Source organism: Nansenia antarctica (genome assembly GCF_963989245.1).
Source record: "Nansenia antarctica genome assembly, contig: SCAFFOLD_231, whole genome shotgun sequence".
In the NCBI taxonomy this organism is placed as follows: Eukaryota; Metazoa; Chordata; class Actinopteri; order Argentiniformes; family Microstomatidae; genus Nansenia; species Nansenia antarctica.
The window spans coordinates 38,407-55,508 of record NW_027662923.1 but is presented as its reverse complement, the minus strand read 5'-3'; the positions used below and the strand labels follow the sequence as shown (position 1 = coordinate 55,508).

The window sequence follows — 17,102 nt, the reverse complement described above, 5'->3', positions numbered from 1 at the left end:
GACACCCGCTTTTCCCCTCTACTGTGTCCCCTAAAAACTTCTATTGACCCCGTTGTACTGTTTCTCTGTTTCTCCAGATATATAAATAAAAAACAACAACCTGAGCTGGATTATTCTTCCTGCTACGACTGGTCACTGGTGGATTGATGATTCATTTGCTTAGTCAAATGTATTGATTGTAAGTCGCTTTGGAATAAGGTGTCTGCTAAATACCAAAAAATGATGCTGCCATGAAAGGAAGCATTTCTGATATTGCCTCAAGGTGCAGTGCCCAATTGCCAGTACGTTCAGCTCTCAGAAACTTGCGAAGTATGTCCACCATATCCATGTACTGCAACCAGAGGGCAGCTGTCCTGCTACAGGATTTTAAGTATTCACTTTTGCTTTTGAGTTGTTCCTTTATTCTGAGTATCACATCAGCATTGCAAGCCTTCTCTGCAGACACTGATCCCTCCATCAACTGTGCATAGAGGACAGCAACTTCATCCAGATCAGATGCATGCAGGTATCTTTGACCCTCTTATGGAAGCTTGGGCTAGTAATATAAGTAAGTCCAAGATGGCCGCGCGCTTAGACGCTGCAGCTCGGGGGGCTACCACACTGGTGTTTCATTGTGTTTTTAATTACATTTGTATGTTCACTTTTTTTTTGTAGTACTTATAGGGAACAGTTGTGTATATAGTACCTACAGCAGGCTCGACTTATTAGAAGTCGGCACGCAAAACGACAAGATAGTTACGGCGGATTTCCTGGAGCAATACAGGATTGACAAGGACATCGCAAGGCTACCGGGAGAGCCCTGGTTCACAGTCCCCTCCCTGAGGCGGAAACGCCGGCGGCGAGACCGTAGGAAACGGCGAGGCCGCCGGTGAGGCCTGCTAGCAAGATTGAGACGCAGCCCAAACAAACCAGCCTGACGAACAAGATGGATGAACTGAGACTACAGGTGGCCAAAAACAACATCGTAGGGGATAGCTGTGTGATTATTCTGACCGAAACCTGGCTAAATGACAACATTGTGGACGCTACTGTTAGCTTGGAGGGACGAACGCTGCACCGCGCTGACCGAACGCTGCTTAGTGAGAAGACCCGCGGAGGCGGCCTCATTATATCTACGAAGGACAGCTGGTGCTTAAACACGAAAACTGTAAGTAGCCACTGCTCCCCAGACCTGGAATACTTGACTGTTAAATGCCGACCCACATACCTCCCTAGGGAGTTTAACGCGGTGCTAATTACATGTGTGTATATAGCGCCTAGCGCAGACAGCAGAGTAGCATTGGCGCGACTATATGAAGTCATCAGTAGCCAACAAAGCACTGATCCACAGGCTATTCACATCATAGCGGGGGACTTTAATCATGTCGACCTGAAGGCAGTACTACCCAAGTTCTATCAGCATGTGAAATGTGCAACGAGAGGAGAAAAAACACTGGATAAGGTATACACCAACATCAAACGTGCTTACAAGGCTAGTCCGCTAGCTCATCTAGGCATGTCTGACCATGTGTCAATCCTCCTGATTCCTGCATACACTACAATGGGGAAAAGTGCTCCCATCACCACTAAGACTGTCAGAACCTGGCCAGAAGGGTCCGCTCCACTGCAGATCTGCCTAAATGACACCCTATGGCAGGAATATGAGCATGAGGACCTGGAACAGTACACGTCGTCGGTTCTGAACCACATAGTGAACTGCACCAACTCAGTCACCGTGGACAAACGGGTCCGGGTCTACCCCAACACGAAGCCATGGATGACTGGGAAGGTCCAAAAACTGATCAACGAGAGGGACAACGCCTTCTTCGCAGGGAAGAGCACACCGCTGTACAGCTCCATCAGGGCCAACCTAAAGCGCGGCATCAAAGCGGCCAAGGCAGAGCACAGAGAGAAGATTGAGGAATGCCTCCTGAGCAACGACTCCAGGCGGATGTGGCAGGGGGTTCAGCAGATGACAAACTTCAGAGCCAACAGGCTCACAGCCGCAGAGGACGACCCCCTGCTGGCGGGAAAGCTGAACACCTTCTACGCCCGGTTCGACGAGGGGCGAACGGAGGTAACCGCAACACAAACACCACTCTCTCCAGCTCTCAGCAGCCTCACCCTCACAGAGCATGAGGTGAGACGCGTACTGAAGGCGGTGGACCCCAGGAAAGCCTCGGGCCCGGATGGCGTCCTGGGACGGGTGCTGAGAGACTGCGCCGACCAGCTGGCCGGGGTTTTCACCAACATCTTTAACCAGTCCCTGTCCCAGGCCACCGTCCCACCCTGCCTGAAAACCTCAACTATCATCCCAGTCCCGAAGAAAAGCACGGTGAGCTGCCTAAACGACTACCGCCCGGTGGCACTCACACCAATCATCATGAAGTGCTTCGAGAAACTAGTCCGGGCCCACATACTCACACGCCTCCCGCCCAACCTGGATCCATACCAGTTCGCCTACAGAGCCCACAGGTCCACAGAGGACGCCATAGCGACGACTCTCCACGCCACTCTATCCCACCTGGAGAGGGGAAACAGCTACGCGAGACTGCTCTTCGTGGACTTCAGCTCCGCCTTCAACACCATCCTTCCAGACAGGCTAGTGACCAAACTACTAGACCTGGGTCTATCACACTCTATATGTGCGTGGATCAAGGACTTCCTGACCGACCGCCCCCCGAGGGTGCGGGTGGGCCCCCACACCTCCACAGCCCTCAGCCTCAGCACTGGGTCCCCCCAGGGCTGCGTGCTAAGCCCCATCCTCTACAACCTCTACACCCACGACTTCACCCCCGTCCACCCCAGCAACTACATCGTAAAGTTTGCAGACGACACCACCGTGGTGGGATGTATCTCGGGGGGGGACGAGGCGGCGTACAGGGATGAGGTAGAGCAACTGAGCAAGCTGTGCAAGGTTAACAACCTGCTGCTAAACAAGTCAAAGACCCAGGAATTCATCGTAGACTTCAGGAGGACTTCAAAAGTCCGAGATCCAGCCCCTGCTCATCGACGGAGAGAGCGTGGAGAGAGTCTCAACCCTCCGATTCCTGGGACATCACATGTGGGATGACCTGGCCTGGAAGGACAACACAAAAGGCACCATCAAGAGGGCACAACAGCGGCTATACACCCTGAGATGCCTCAGGAAAGAACACAACAAGCAGGAGATACTGGTGGCCTTCTACCGCGGCGCAGTGGAGAGCATCCTCACCTACGGCATCTGCAACTGGTTCTACAGCTGCACAACAGCGGAGAGAAACGCGCTACAGAGAGTCGTGAGAACAGCACAGAAGATCACCGGCGCCCCCCTCCCCTCTCTGGAAGAGCTGTACAACACACGCTGTCTCAGGAAGGCCTCCAAGATCTCCAGGGACCCGACCCACCCTGGGCACGTACACTTTATCAGGCTGCCCTCGAAAAGGAGGTACAGGACCCCGGCCGCTAAGACAAACAGACTGAAGAACTGCTTCTACCACAGGGCCGTCAAGGCCCTGAACACAGCAAAGGCCTAAGTTCTGGGCCCAGGACAGTCTGGACGGATTGTATGGCAGCTAGTGCTGAGGCACAAACATGTACATTTCAAGCCTGCAAACTGTGACACTTTAAATAACGTGAAAAAATACTTTTGTGCAATATGACAACCCTAGTTGACTATCTGTGCAGTATAGTACAGTGGATTGTGTACATAGCCTTTATTTATGTAAACCAGCTCCTTACCTTCTTGTGATTTTATTCTTTTTCTAAAAGTTTTTTTTTTTCCCTTTCCTAACACCAGGGGAGCCACCCCTCCTAAATTTCGTTGTTTGGTACCTGTACTGTAGCAATGACAATAAAGTCCATTCATTCATTCATTCATTCATTCATAATACAAAAAATACTTAAAAAGTGTAAAAGGTCAATCTTTTTTTTTTAATGGGTTAGGGTTAGATGGTCTGATATATATTTTTAGGAATACCTGGAATATGAAATTATAAAAACCTTTCATTACGAATATATTGCAAGAAAACGAACCCACTGGTTCCTCTTGACCCACTTACCTGTATGCATCTATGGGTTAAGAATTTCCTTTTACACACATATAGTACTGCATCCAACTCCATGTCTCATGTAAAACTCATGTTTCTGGGTGATTGTGGACAGTATTGAACACTTTGTGTGGACATCAGACAAGAAGACATGCATAAAAACATTATTTAACATGGGCGTCAAGGGGAAATTGTGGCATCACCAGTTTCAGTATTTTTCAATACTTTCCACCACTTGGATTTCTTAAGACTTTTGATATGTTATGAAGGACATATCCATGAGACTAGGACAGTTGAAAGAGTTTCTGTTGCAATTTGTCTGAGGTCATATTGTATATGCCTGTACTATCAACCCACTTCTGTTCTCTCTCCATCTGTCCTCTTTTCACTCTGTGTCTTGTCTTGCTGTCTGTGTTTTGTCTGTTTCTGACTGTGACATGGCTGTTACTGTCTTCATTGTCTGCGTGTTTGTACTGTCCGTGTCTCTCTCCATGATCTACTCTTCTGTTTGCATGGCTCCCTTGTAAAAGAGACCTTGGTCACAGCTCCCCAGGCTAGACTGTAAAAAAAAGTACATACATACATGAAAGCGCACACACACACACACACACACACATAGACACACACAGACACACGCGCACATGCACACACAGACACACGCACACACACACGCACACACACACACATGTCCAGACACGATATCCAAACCCAGAAGCAAAGGGGAAAACAAAAGTAGTGAAGAAGATATATAAGTCAGAAAATATGCAACCGTGGCCTGTGGTGGTCCAGTGGTCTGGCACCGCTGTCTACAGTGCACACATGTGCCCATGTTGGCATGGGTTCGAGTCTGGCCCATGCCCTGCTGACATGTCCTCTCTCCTTACTTTCCTGTCTGTCTTTACTATATCTGTCCAATAAAATGAAATGTGAGTGGGACAACCCAACTCAGAAAAAATGACTTAAAATGTTATATATTTTTTAAAATATGCAACCGCCTTGAACCGACCTGAAAATGTGTGCGTAAAATGACACCAGGACACCGGACGCCCCGCTACAGGTTAACTCTGGCACATCTGAGCTCTTATCCAAGAGATCAGAGATTAGAAAGACTTCACACACAAACACAGGAGGCTAATTCCCCATGTCAGACAAGTGTGTGTGTGTGTGTGTGTGTGTGTGTGTGTGTGTGTGTGTGAGAGAGAGAGAGAGACAGAAAGAGAGAGAGAGAGAGAGAGATGCAACCTGCAACAAACCTATAGTGTGAATTGACCATGTTGTCCAGGTCAAGCATGCATTTATCCTTTCCATAGAACTAGCAGCACTTTGGACAGACTAGGAGACATAGTTGTTGGCTGTGCCTGCTTCTGGACGTACAAACCATCCCTCCACCCTCTCACTCCCTCCACTGTGGCTCTGTGCCTCTCTCTCATGCACTTTTAACAGAGAAATAACCAAACTGCTGCTTCAGCATGTTTCTTTTCCCTTCTATGGAACTACAGTCTGTTGATCGATCTTGAAACAGCCTACTTAACCAAACTTACTGTAGTTGTAGACGGCAAGTATGTAGAGAACTGAACCCTGTATTGTGATTTAGAGAAATTTACTTTTACATGACAAATATTTCTGAATAATTTTTTTCTGGTGAGTTTCTTTCTGCTTGCTTGATGCTGTGAATTTGATCTTTTATAAATCATGCTCAGACTTGCTTCACTAACCAAGAGGACAAAATAATAAAATTATTATTATTATTATTATATTATTTGCAGATGGTTGTTTATAATTGTATAATTGTAAATATGATCAATTTATCCCTGTAGCCTGTTCTCTTGATTGTAGTTTCTAGTTGATTGTGTATTTCTGTAATAGTTTATGATAGGGTACGTTTCTGAAGCTGTAGTATTGTGATATGTTTTTTAATCTATTGTAATATTATTATATTAAATCATATTTAATTGACTAAAGCTGAAGCATGTTCATGTTTAAATGGGTTTGGTTCTCTACATACAGTTCAAACACCTGAAAAAAAGATACATCTGGTGGCTGGATGGTGGGACCATTGTTGTACGCTGTGTTTCTATGTCTGCTTAGTCTAATCCAAAGTCACACTCCCTACACTTGGACTGTCATGGTCATTCAAGCTTGGTACTGTACTGTAGTATAGCCAATAGCACCTACTATAGTCGTAGCTCCTGCCTAGAAAGCCCTCCCACCTAGTAGCAAGGCCCGTCTCGGCCAGCCTATTTTAATCTTGATTTATTCATCTCTGCCTATCAGGAATGGTCCCATCCGTCAGCCAGTGAAATAACCCAGAGGTCAGTTATAATGGCGACTCAGCCTTGCTCATCAGAGCTCCCCCTGCTGGCTGTGTCAGAGTCCTACATGCTCACCTCTCTGCCTCTTACAGGTGGACAAGCTTGATGCCTCCGAGTCCCTGAGGAAACAGGAGGAACAGGCCACAGAGTCTCAGCCCATCGTTTATGGTAGGAGCTGTACGCTATGTTTATTGTTTATGGTAGGAGCTGTATGCTATGTTTATTGTTTATGGTAGGAGCTGTATGCTATGTTTATTGGATCTGTTATTTTCTTGGGCCACATGGTCTGTTATTCTGTTATTTTCTGTCTGTTATTTTCTTGGGGCATATGGTCACGTGTGTATCCCCTGTGCTTGTGTTTCAGGCACGCCCCAACTCATGCTCACTTCGGGCACCAACGTGGCTGTGCCCCCCCAGCAACCCTATGGCTACGGCGGATACACAGCACCGGCCGGCTACAGCCAGCCCCCCCAGCCTGGCTTTGGCTATGGCATGTGAACCCACCCCCCCCCCCCCCCAGTCACCTCTGTTTCTCCTTGTGTTCCTCACCAGCTCCCATGGTCTTTCTACTCACAACAGGGGATTCAAACATGCGCTCATTAAATTATTTTTTATTATATTCTCCATTATAAAACTGTAATGAAGGACTTTTTATTTGTATTGTTTTAAAATAAATTTGATCACATGTTTTTGTTTTGTTTTCCACATTCCATATTTATGACTACTTACATCACTAGAATGAAGGTTTTTGTGTGTAATGATGTATTTCTTTTTATGTTTTTTGTTATGTAATTAAGTGGACTTCAGAATGAAGTAACTGACCTTGGAAATAGGCGGAGAAGCAACTGATTTGCACTCTGTTGTGAGAAGAAACTAATATAGAAATCTCTTAATTTTGATGTACTGAACATGTGAACAGCTTACATTGTCTTTTGTCTGTCTGTATAATGCATTTCATTATTGTATATTCTGGAAAAGGTTACATATAATATTTGAACATATATTGCCACCCAATGGCTATAGATAGCAACACTAAGTAATGATAGTATATTCTGCACATGCGTGTAGCTTTATGGAGTTTTAAATGCATACAGACTGTATGTGTGAGATCTAATGATCTAAATAAGAATTTTAATCCCCCCTCAGCTATATTGGCTCTCTAGTCAATCCAGTAGATGTTAGTCCTCCTGTGTTGGCTCTGTGTGTTCTAGGTGACCTTCTGTTGTACCGTGTACAGTGCTTGTGTGTGAGTCTGTGTATGTGCAAGGGGACCAAGGCTGACTCCTAGGGACCTGTATGTGTATTTACTCACCACCCTTCTTGTGCTGAGGTCTGTGTCAGGTATTGTGGTGTTTCTAGGTCACCATAAGTTTGTGTGGACAGACCAAATGATACATTTAAAAAGTGGAGACCTCCACTGTCCTGTCTTGAATTTACTGAAAGCCTCCTAGCACTAAAATCACCGTTAACCATTTGCCCACAATGGACTTGAGAGTCTTAGTGCTGTGATGCTTTAGAGAAACGTACCCGTTGGGTTTAGTGTGATTGGCACTGAGAACAAATAGTAAATGAGATGAGGAGACAGTGGTTTGGTTTCCCAATGTCAACTTGATCAGGTCAGTAACACTCCTGTAGGTTAGATATTTAGATGGTTATTATGAATAATTAGATCTCAGTACATAATACAGTTCTTTGTCAAGAATGGTCTGAAATAAAAGCCTGTATTTACCTTGATGTATTCTCTCAATGCTTTCAATTGCGTAGAGTCCTAATCTGTTAGAGTGCAGGGAAATCCCTCGGGCCCAACTTGAATACTTTAAAGAAGTGGCCTTGCACCTAAGTACCTACCAACAGATAGAACCCAGGGCCCAGTTGTTCAAAACGTTTCATCTGGATCAGAATGATCCTGATTCTGTTTTGCTATCCAGGATCATTTAGGATATATATAGGGTCTATTTGGTTGATTTCGAGCCGTATAGGGGAAATCAGCTAGCTCGATCTGATCCAGATTAAAGGTTTTGAACAACAGGGCCCAGGAGATGGATATAACTGACACCATAGTGACTGGCTGACTCATTTGTACCATTACTACATAACATCCTAAATGAGTATAATACTGATCATAACAGAATCACGATTGAACAAAATATAATCATCATGACATGGTTATACTGACTTATACTTGTTACATTTACATTTGAACCATCTAGCAGATGGTTTTATCCTCAACTACTAGAGATTACAGGGACAGTCTCCCTGGAGTGAAATAGGGCTAAATGCCCTAGTGGCGTTCCCAAGTTACCCCAGGCTACACTAGTGGTGGTGTTCAGTGTCCAGTTGGGATTTTAACTCATGACCTTCTGATCACCATCATAGGGAATATCATAACAGATGAGAAATCTGTCCCCTCACAAATCCACCAGTTGTGTGTGCTGATGTCATGTACTATGTACTGACTACTTTTAATTAGCAAATCAATCAAACTAGTTAAATTACAACTTTCTTTATGATCATGACCTTTATGACCTGGCTGAAAGATAAATATAGTCTAAATAAAATTGTGTTCAGTTGGTCTTGGGTACTTTTAATGGATCAGTGTGAGGGACAGTCAACAATTGTACAAACAAACGATTTGATAATGTAACTTATTATGAGTAGATATTAAGCCACAATTCGTCATCTGGTACTATCAATAGTTGGAACGTTCAGGTGAACACATTTACATTTACATTCATACAGTTACATTTACACTTTTCAAAAACATTCATGAATCATAATGTGCAATGTATACAGACATCTTTATTCAGAAATGATCTAATGATTATGCTATACTAGTTTCCAGCCTGTGCAATTGATTTTCTGTTTAGTCAACTGTTAGTAGCTTTAGTCAATGTTAAAAAGAGTGACAGTTTCTCTTTTCAAAAAGTAGGATCTAGGACTTTTCCCACCTGTTTTTTTAAGTTTAGGATTTGCATTAATAATGCTAGTGTTCCAGAGTAGGTAAGGCATGTACCTTCCTCTCCACTTCATTGCAGTATTTTTCTGGAAGTCCAGCAGCCCTGAAAGAAAAAACGAGTAAACATGAATTGATTCGGCGTATCGAAAATGGCCTCTTACTGTAGTTTACACACTGTAGAAAGCTTAATGTAAATGCTCTGTCTTTTCTATTGCAATTCACTAACTTGAGTTCCTTCAGCTTCTTCTCCTTGATCTCATCCAGGCGTATGCGACGCTGGCGGGCCTCTTCGTCCAGACGGTCTCCCTCTTTGAAGACCTCCCTGCGCTGTGTGACGGCCTGTAGCTCACGCTCCCTCACCTGCTGACGTATCCCGTCCGCATGGCGAAGGACCTTCTGCCTGTGATTGTCCTCCTTGTCCTTCTCCTTAGAGATGGACACCTGCTGGGCTCTGGTGGAAGAGGAAGCAGGGCAAAGAGACTGTTTGGAACTATAGTTACAACTATAGTTAGTACTGTGTGTAATATTTACTTACGAGCTCAAAAGGCAGTGTTTGTCTTCCGAAGAAAGTGTGACATTGCGGACATACCTCAACACCCTCTCAAATTCAGCCCTCTCTCGCCCGGCCTCAATGGAAAGGAGGTGCTCTTTGTGGGTGACCTGCTCCAAGCGCGCTGCCTTCAATCTCTCCTCCTCCTCTACTTTCTTTTTGAGCTGCTCTTTCTCTTTTCTCCTCCACTCCCTCTCTGCAGCCTCCTGGTTCCTCCGGGCTCGAAGCTCATCCTGACAGTCACATAGAAACACTCCCTGTTAATGTCTCCATGTCCTCTACAGCCAATTAGGTATCATACTAGAATAGCAACTTGTTTGCCTGGTCGCCACAACAAAAGAAATAGGTGTTGGCTAATAGAACAAAGGGTTTGGTGCAACTGGGCAAGCAAAATGTCTTGAGCTGAAAATGAGTTCAGGATGGCTGTTATGGTTGTGTGTGTTAAGGGGATAAATAAGTGAACTTGATGCTAACCTGCTCAGCTTTGAAGTCTCTGTCTCTCTCCTGCAGGGCTCTCAGTCTGGCCACCTCCTTCTCCTTCTCTCTCTTGATGCGTCTCTGTTCAGTCTCATACTCAGCCTCCCGCTCCTGTAGAGGTCATACAGAAATGAGTCTTTGTCCACCTCAAAGACTAATCTATTGGTTTGTGTGTGTTGGAGGGGGGGGGGGGTACTGCACTGATCCACACAGTACACACATTTTGTACTGTATTCTCACCATTTTCTTGCGGGTGTACTCCATGGCTCTGAGGTTAGCCAGTCTCTCCTCTTCCTTCTTGTGTTCCTTGGCCAGCAAGCTGTCCTCATTGATGCGGAGGATCTCCAGTTGCAGCCTCCGCTGCTCCTCCTTCTTCCTCTCCAAAGCCTGTACCCACACAACCACAGATTGATCAGTCAGCCACACACACACACACACACACACACACAGACATACAGTGCATATACCACACGCAGCCTACGTCCATACACACCACTCTGAGTTTTCAACTAGTTTGTTCCAGAATGATTATAGAATTGCTGTGCTGCACTAAAATACCTCCAGCTCCTCCACCTGCATCCTCTCTAGGTTCTCCAGCATCTGCTGCCCCTCCTGCTCCTTCACCTCATCCTGCAGCATCCGGTCCTCCAGACGCTCCTGCATCTGATTCACAATCAGCTGCTTTCCCCTGGACACTCACAAAACAGAGGAAAGAGTTGAGGTGTTGTATGGTAGAGACAGACTGACGTCTGGTGTGTGTGTGTGCGCGTCTGTGTGTGTGTGTGTCATAACGAGGCCTCACTGGATCCTCTGATGTTTGCGTTGCTCGACGATCTGGTCCTGGGCCTCCAGGGCTCTCCTGCGGTCCAGCTCCATCATGGCATCCAGATGCGTCTCCTCCTCTTGCAGCTCAGTCAGGATCTGCTGCTTCTCCAGTATCTGAGCATCACGCACTGCGTGGCATTGGGCACCTAGGATCAGCTGAGGACCAGAAAGGTACCCACATGGACAATAGGACACACACGCTTACACAGAGGTGGGAGAGTATGGTCAGTGAGTAGGTAAGATACTGCAGGAATGTGTTAGTTAAGTAATTTAAAATATATATATTATAAAGGAGGTATGAACCACACAAGTGAAAGAGTGACCAGTTAATTTCCTACCTCATTGAGTTTCTTGACTTCATCCTCCTGCTCCATCCTCATGGCGTTGGCTCTCTCCAACAGGTACTGAGCCTTGTCCTTGGCCTCGGCCTCCAGCTCACTCAGACCCTGGTTCTTCTGACGCGACAGGTCGGCCTGACGGATATTAGCCTTCCTCTCCTCAGCAGCATCCTAGCCAGAGTTAACCATAGTAAACTTAGGTCAGTTTAGGCCTACACCTAATTGTTAAGGACAGGACTGTGGTAAGCTGAGCTGATCATAGATCTGTGTTGTAGGTGTTGAAGCAGATATATGACATAGTTCGTCATACAGCTGTGTCATGTATGAAGGGTTGCTCGCAGAAGAGCAACAGAACATACAAACATACACAGATACACACACACACACACATATACACAGATACAAACACAAACACACACACACACACACACACCCACCCACACAAACACACACACACACACACACACACACACCCTCACAGAGCAACATTCCTCACCATGGCGTCTTCCCTTTCCTTCTTCTGGGCTCCCAACATGGCGTCCCTCTCTTCCTTGGTTGGAACTTGAGATGCTAATGCAATACGCTTAAACTCAGTCGGCCGGAAGATTATGGACAGACCAGGTGGATCCTTACTTGAGATCCTGGCAAAATGACAGTAAATTTGTTCCGAATTTGTATTTGACCACTGGTAAAGTCGTTGTACATGTTTACTGCTACAATGCTGCTTTTGCCAAGTCAAATACTTTAGGATAGGCTTTTCTTAATGTTCATCAGATAATTGCAGTGCATGTTAGTAACTGGATACTTGCTTCAGGTCACGGATGAGGTCCATGGTAATAATGCGAACTGTCTCTGGTTTCTGAGCCTTCTGACTTGTAGCAGAGCAGGGCTGGACCCTGGGTAATGAGCAGCCCCTTCTCTCAGAGTCTTTCACATCACAGGTTGACAGCTTGGGTGGGAAAAAAAATCCAACATAAATTTCCACCATATCTCTCTGATACTCACCTACTTTGAGGTGTAGTGCTGAGGCACAAACATGTACATTTCAAGCCTGCAAACTGTGACACTTTAAATAACGTGAAAAAATACTATTGTGCAATATGACAACCCTAGTTGACTATCTGTGCAGTATAGTACAGTGGATTGTGTACATAGCCTTTATTTATGTAAACCAGCTCCTTACCTTCTTGTGATTTTATTCTTTTTCTAAAAGTTTTTTTTTTTTTTTCCTTTCCTAACACCAGGGGAGCCACCCCTCCTAAATTTCGTTGTTTGGTACCTGTACTGTAGCAATGACAATAAAGTCCATTCATTCATTCATTCATTCATACTCTGCTATTAACCTCCCATGACCCACCTGACCTGTGGCTCACCTGTTTTGGGGTTCCAAAGAGACTTTCATCCACATGGGAGGTGAGGGCATGGGTGCGATAGCGGCGTGGATGGGAGCTGCCCAAGCCTCGTTTAGATGAAGAGCCAGAGGCACTCCGTGTCTGGAGGCGAGACAGGACATGAGACAGGACATGAGTCATGTACAAACCTCCACTTAGCTACTAATGATGCAACGAATGTCAGAGAAGTGTGTCCCACGATTCAAAACGTTAGCTACCATGGTCTTTCAAATTGTTCTCTCTCGCCAACCAACATGACATAATAATTAAAACATTGAACAGAAGATCAACAGAACACCATTATTATAATACGAGATAGTATTATGAAACAGCAGTCCGGTGTATGAAGCAGGTACCAGTTCCTTCTCCTGTATCATTGTAGGCTGTGGGACGTTTGCACGAAGGTGTTTTGTTGTTGTTGCGTCTCCATGGAAACTACTGCGCTGCACGCACGCGTCAACCCCAGCAGCGTCAGGCGCGCGTCTCAACCGTGTCTCACGCTGCTACCGCGGCACGCCATCTAGAACAAAAACAAAACAAAAAACAAATATTATGGACATATTACTACTAGCCTACAGATGGCATGTATAACTGTAGGGGGCCGGACTTATATTTATTTATTTTATTTAGGCATAATTAGCATATTATTGTTTAATATTTTAACTTTCTTTCCAAATGTATGTTATTAATGGCTTATTATCAGTGTTAACAGACTCCTGACACCTATACTGCAGCCAGCCACCAGGGGGCGATCAAGATATTTTGGCTTCACTTTGTTATTACACATTGTAATCATTTTCAGTTATCAATCATGCAAAATGTCACTCTCAAACAACCTGAAGCGTAAAATTCACGTGGAAAACCGCAGTTTTAATGAGGAATGGACTGACAAGTACGCATTCATCTGGCCAACATTTAGTAAAGCAAAACCTGTAGGCTATGCCTCATCTGCACTGAAACGGTAGTTGTTGAAAAACGATACAATCTTCGCCGTTACAATTATACAAGGCATGCATCTTTCAGAGAATCATACCCTGAGAAGTCATACCCTGAGACTGCTCCTCCTGAGACATCTACTGCACCCCAGAACTGCGTCTCCTGAAGACACCCGCTTTTCCCCTCTACTGTGTCCCCTAAAAACTTCTATTGACCCCGTTGTACTGTTTCTCTGTTTCTCCAGATATATAAATAAAAAACAACAACCTGAGCTGGATTATTCTTCCTGCTACGACTGGTCACTGGTGGATTGATGATTCATTTGCTTAGTCAAATGTATTGATTGTAAGTCGCTTTGGAATAAGGTGTCTGCTAAATACCAAAAAATGATGCTGCCATGAAAGGAAGCATTTCTGATATTGCCTCAAGGTGCAGTGCCCAATTGCCAGTACGTTCAGCTCTCAGAAACTTGCGAAGTATGTCCACATCCATGTACTGCAACCAGAGGGCAGCTGTCCTGCTACAGGATTTTAAGTATTCACTTTTGCTTTTGAGTTGTTCCTTTATTCTGAGTATCACATCAGCATTGCAAGCCTTCTCTGCAGACACTGATCCCTCCATCAACTGTGCATAGAGGACAGCAACTTCATCCAGATCAGATGCATGCAGGTATCTTTGACCCTCTTATGGAAGCTTGGGCTAGTAATATAAGTAAGTCCAAGATGGCCGCGCGCTTAGACGCTGCAGCTCGGGGGGCTACCACACTGGTGTTTCATTGTGTTTTTAATTACATTTGTATGTTCACTTTTTTTTTGTAGTACTTATAGGGAACAGTTGTGTATATAGTACCTACAGGTTTCTCCTTGTGTTCCTCACCAGCTCCCATGGTCTTTCTACTCACAACAGGGGATTCAAACATGCGCTCATTAAATTATTTTTTATTATATTCTCCATTATAAAACTGTAATGAAGGACTTTTTATTTGTATTGTTTTAAAATAAATTTGATCACATGTTTTTGTTTTGTTTTCCACATTCCATATTTATGACTACTTACATCACTAGAATGAAGGTTTTTGTGTGTAATGATGTATTTCTTTTTATGTTTTTTGTTATGTAATTAAGTGGACTTCAGAATGAAGTAACTGACCTTGGAAATAGGCGGAGAAGCAACTGATTTGCACTCTGTTGTGAGAAGAAACTAATATAGAAATCTCTTAATTTTGATGTACTGAACATGTGAACAGCTTACATTGTCTTTTGTCTGTCTGTATAATGCATTTCATTATTGTATATTCTGGAAAAGGTTACATATAATATTTGAACATATATTGCCACCCAATGGCTATAGATAGCAACACTAAGTAATGATAGTATATTCTGCACATGCGTGTAGCTTTATGGAGTTTTAAATGCATACAGACTGTATGTGTGAGATCTAATGATCTAAATAAGAATTTTAATCCCCCCTCAGCTATATTGGCTCTCTAGTCAATCCAGTAGATGTTAGTCCTCCTGTGTTGGCTCTGTGTGTTCTAGGTGACCTTCTGTTGTACCGTGTACAGTGCTTGTGTGTGAGTCTGTGTATGTGCAAGGGGACCAAGGCTGACTCCTAGGGACCTGTATGTGTATTTACTCACCACCCTTCTTGTGCTGAGGTCTGTGTCAGGTATTGTGGTGTTTCTAGGTCACCATAAGTTTGTGTGGACAGACCAAATGATACATTTAAAAAGTGGAGACCTCCACTGTCCTGTCTTGAATTTACTGAAAGCCTCCTAGCACTAAAATCACCGTTAACCATTTGCCCACAATGGACTTGAGAGTCTTAGTGCTGTGATGCTTTAGAGAAACGTACCCGTTGGGTTTAGTGTGATTGGCACTGAGAACAAATAGTAAATGAGATGAGGAGACAGTGGTTTGGTTTCCCAATGTCAACTTGATCAGGTCAGTAACACTCCTGTAGGTTAGATATTTAGATGGTTATTATGAATAATTAGATCTCAGTACATAATACAGTTCTTTGTCAAGAATGGTCTGAAATAAAAGCCTGTATTTACCTTGATGTATTCTCTCAATGCTTTCAATTGCGTAGAGTCCTAATCTGTTAGAGTGCAGGGAAATCCCTCGGGCCCAACTTGAATACTTTAAAGAAGTGGCCTTGCACCTAAGTACCTACCAACAGATAGAACCCAGGGCCCAGTTGTTCAAAACGTTTCATCTGGATCAGAATGATCCTGATTCTGTTTTGCTATCCAGGATCATTTAGGATATATATAGGGTCTATTTGGTTGATTTCGAGCCGTATAGGGGAAATCAGCTAGCTCGATCTGATCCAGATTAAAGGTTTTGAACAACAGGGCCCAGGAGATGGATATAACTGACACCATAGTGACTGGCTGACTCATTTGTACCATTACTACATAACATCCTAAATGAGTATAATACTGATCATAACAGAATCACGATTGAACAAAATATAATCATCATGACATGGTTATACTGACTTATACTTGTTACATTTACATTTGAACCATCTAGCAGATGGTTTTATCCTCAACTACTAGAGATTACAGGGACAGTCTCCCTGGAGTGAAATAGGGCTAAATGCCCTAGTGGCGTTCCCAAGTTACCCCAGGCTACACTAGTGGTGGTGTTCAGTGTCCAGTTGGGATTTTAACTCATGACCTTCTGATCACCATCATAGGGAATATCATAACAGATGAGAAATCTGTCCCCTCACAAATCCACCAGTTGTGTGTGCTGATGTCATGTACTATGTACTGACTACTTTTAATTAGCAAATCAATCAAACTAGTTAAATTATAACTTTCTTTATGATCATGACCTTTATGACCTGGCTGAAAGATAAATATAGTCTAAATAAAATTGTGTTCAGTTGGTCTTGGGTACTTTTAATGGATCAGTGTGAGGGACAGTCAACAATTGTACAAACAAACGATTTGATAATGTAACTTATTATGAGTAGATATTAAGCCACAATTCGTCATCTGGTACTATCAATAGTTGGAACGTTCAGGTGAACACATTTACATTTACATTCATACAGTTACATTTACACTTTTCAAAAACATTCATGAATCATAATGTGCAATGTATACAGACATCTTTATTCAGAAATGATCTAATGATTATGCTATACTAGTTTCCAGCCTGTGCAATTGATTTTCTGTTTAGTCAACTGTTAGTAGCTTTAGTCAATGTTAAAAAGAGTGACAGTTTCTCTTTTCAAAAAGTAGGATCTAGGACTTTTCCCACCTGTTTTTTTAAGTTTAGGATTTGCATTAATAATG

The 17,102-nt window shown here is 43.9% G+C and overlaps 2 protein-coding genes across 2 annotated transcripts; one reads left to right on the top strand and one right to left on the bottom strand.

The window, feature by feature from the left end:
• The first annotated feature begins 668 nt into the window (after positions 1-668).
• On the top strand, positions 669-8,035 carry LOC308175391 (uncharacterized protein). Its single transcript, XM_080551063.1, has 3 exons — positions 669-1,147; positions 6,412-6,487; positions 6,684-8,035. Exons 1-3 carry the CDS (start codon positions 926-928, stop codon positions 6,815-6,817), a joined length of 432 nt encoding a protein of 143 aa, XP_080407189.1. The 5' UTR covers positions 669-925; the 3' UTR covers positions 6,818-8,035.
• A 1,267-nt stretch (positions 8,036-9,302) lies between these two features.
• Positions 9,303-13,376, bottom strand: LOC308175388 (cilia- and flagella-associated protein 45-like; the record flags this gene model as incomplete). The annotated part of the gene is made up of 12 exons (XM_080551060.1): positions 9,303-9,378; positions 9,502-9,726; positions 9,865-10,058; positions 10,300-10,413; positions 10,543-10,689; positions 10,861-10,990; positions 11,105-11,283; positions 11,466-11,636; positions 11,962-12,093; positions 12,271-12,414; positions 12,839-12,958; positions 13,356-13,376. The coding sequence occupies 12 exons, from the start codon at positions 13,374-13,376 to the stop codon at positions 9,303-9,305; spliced, it is 1,653 nt and encodes a 550-aa protein (XP_080407186.1).
• Between the last annotated feature and the right edge of the window lie 3,726 nt (positions 13,377-17,102).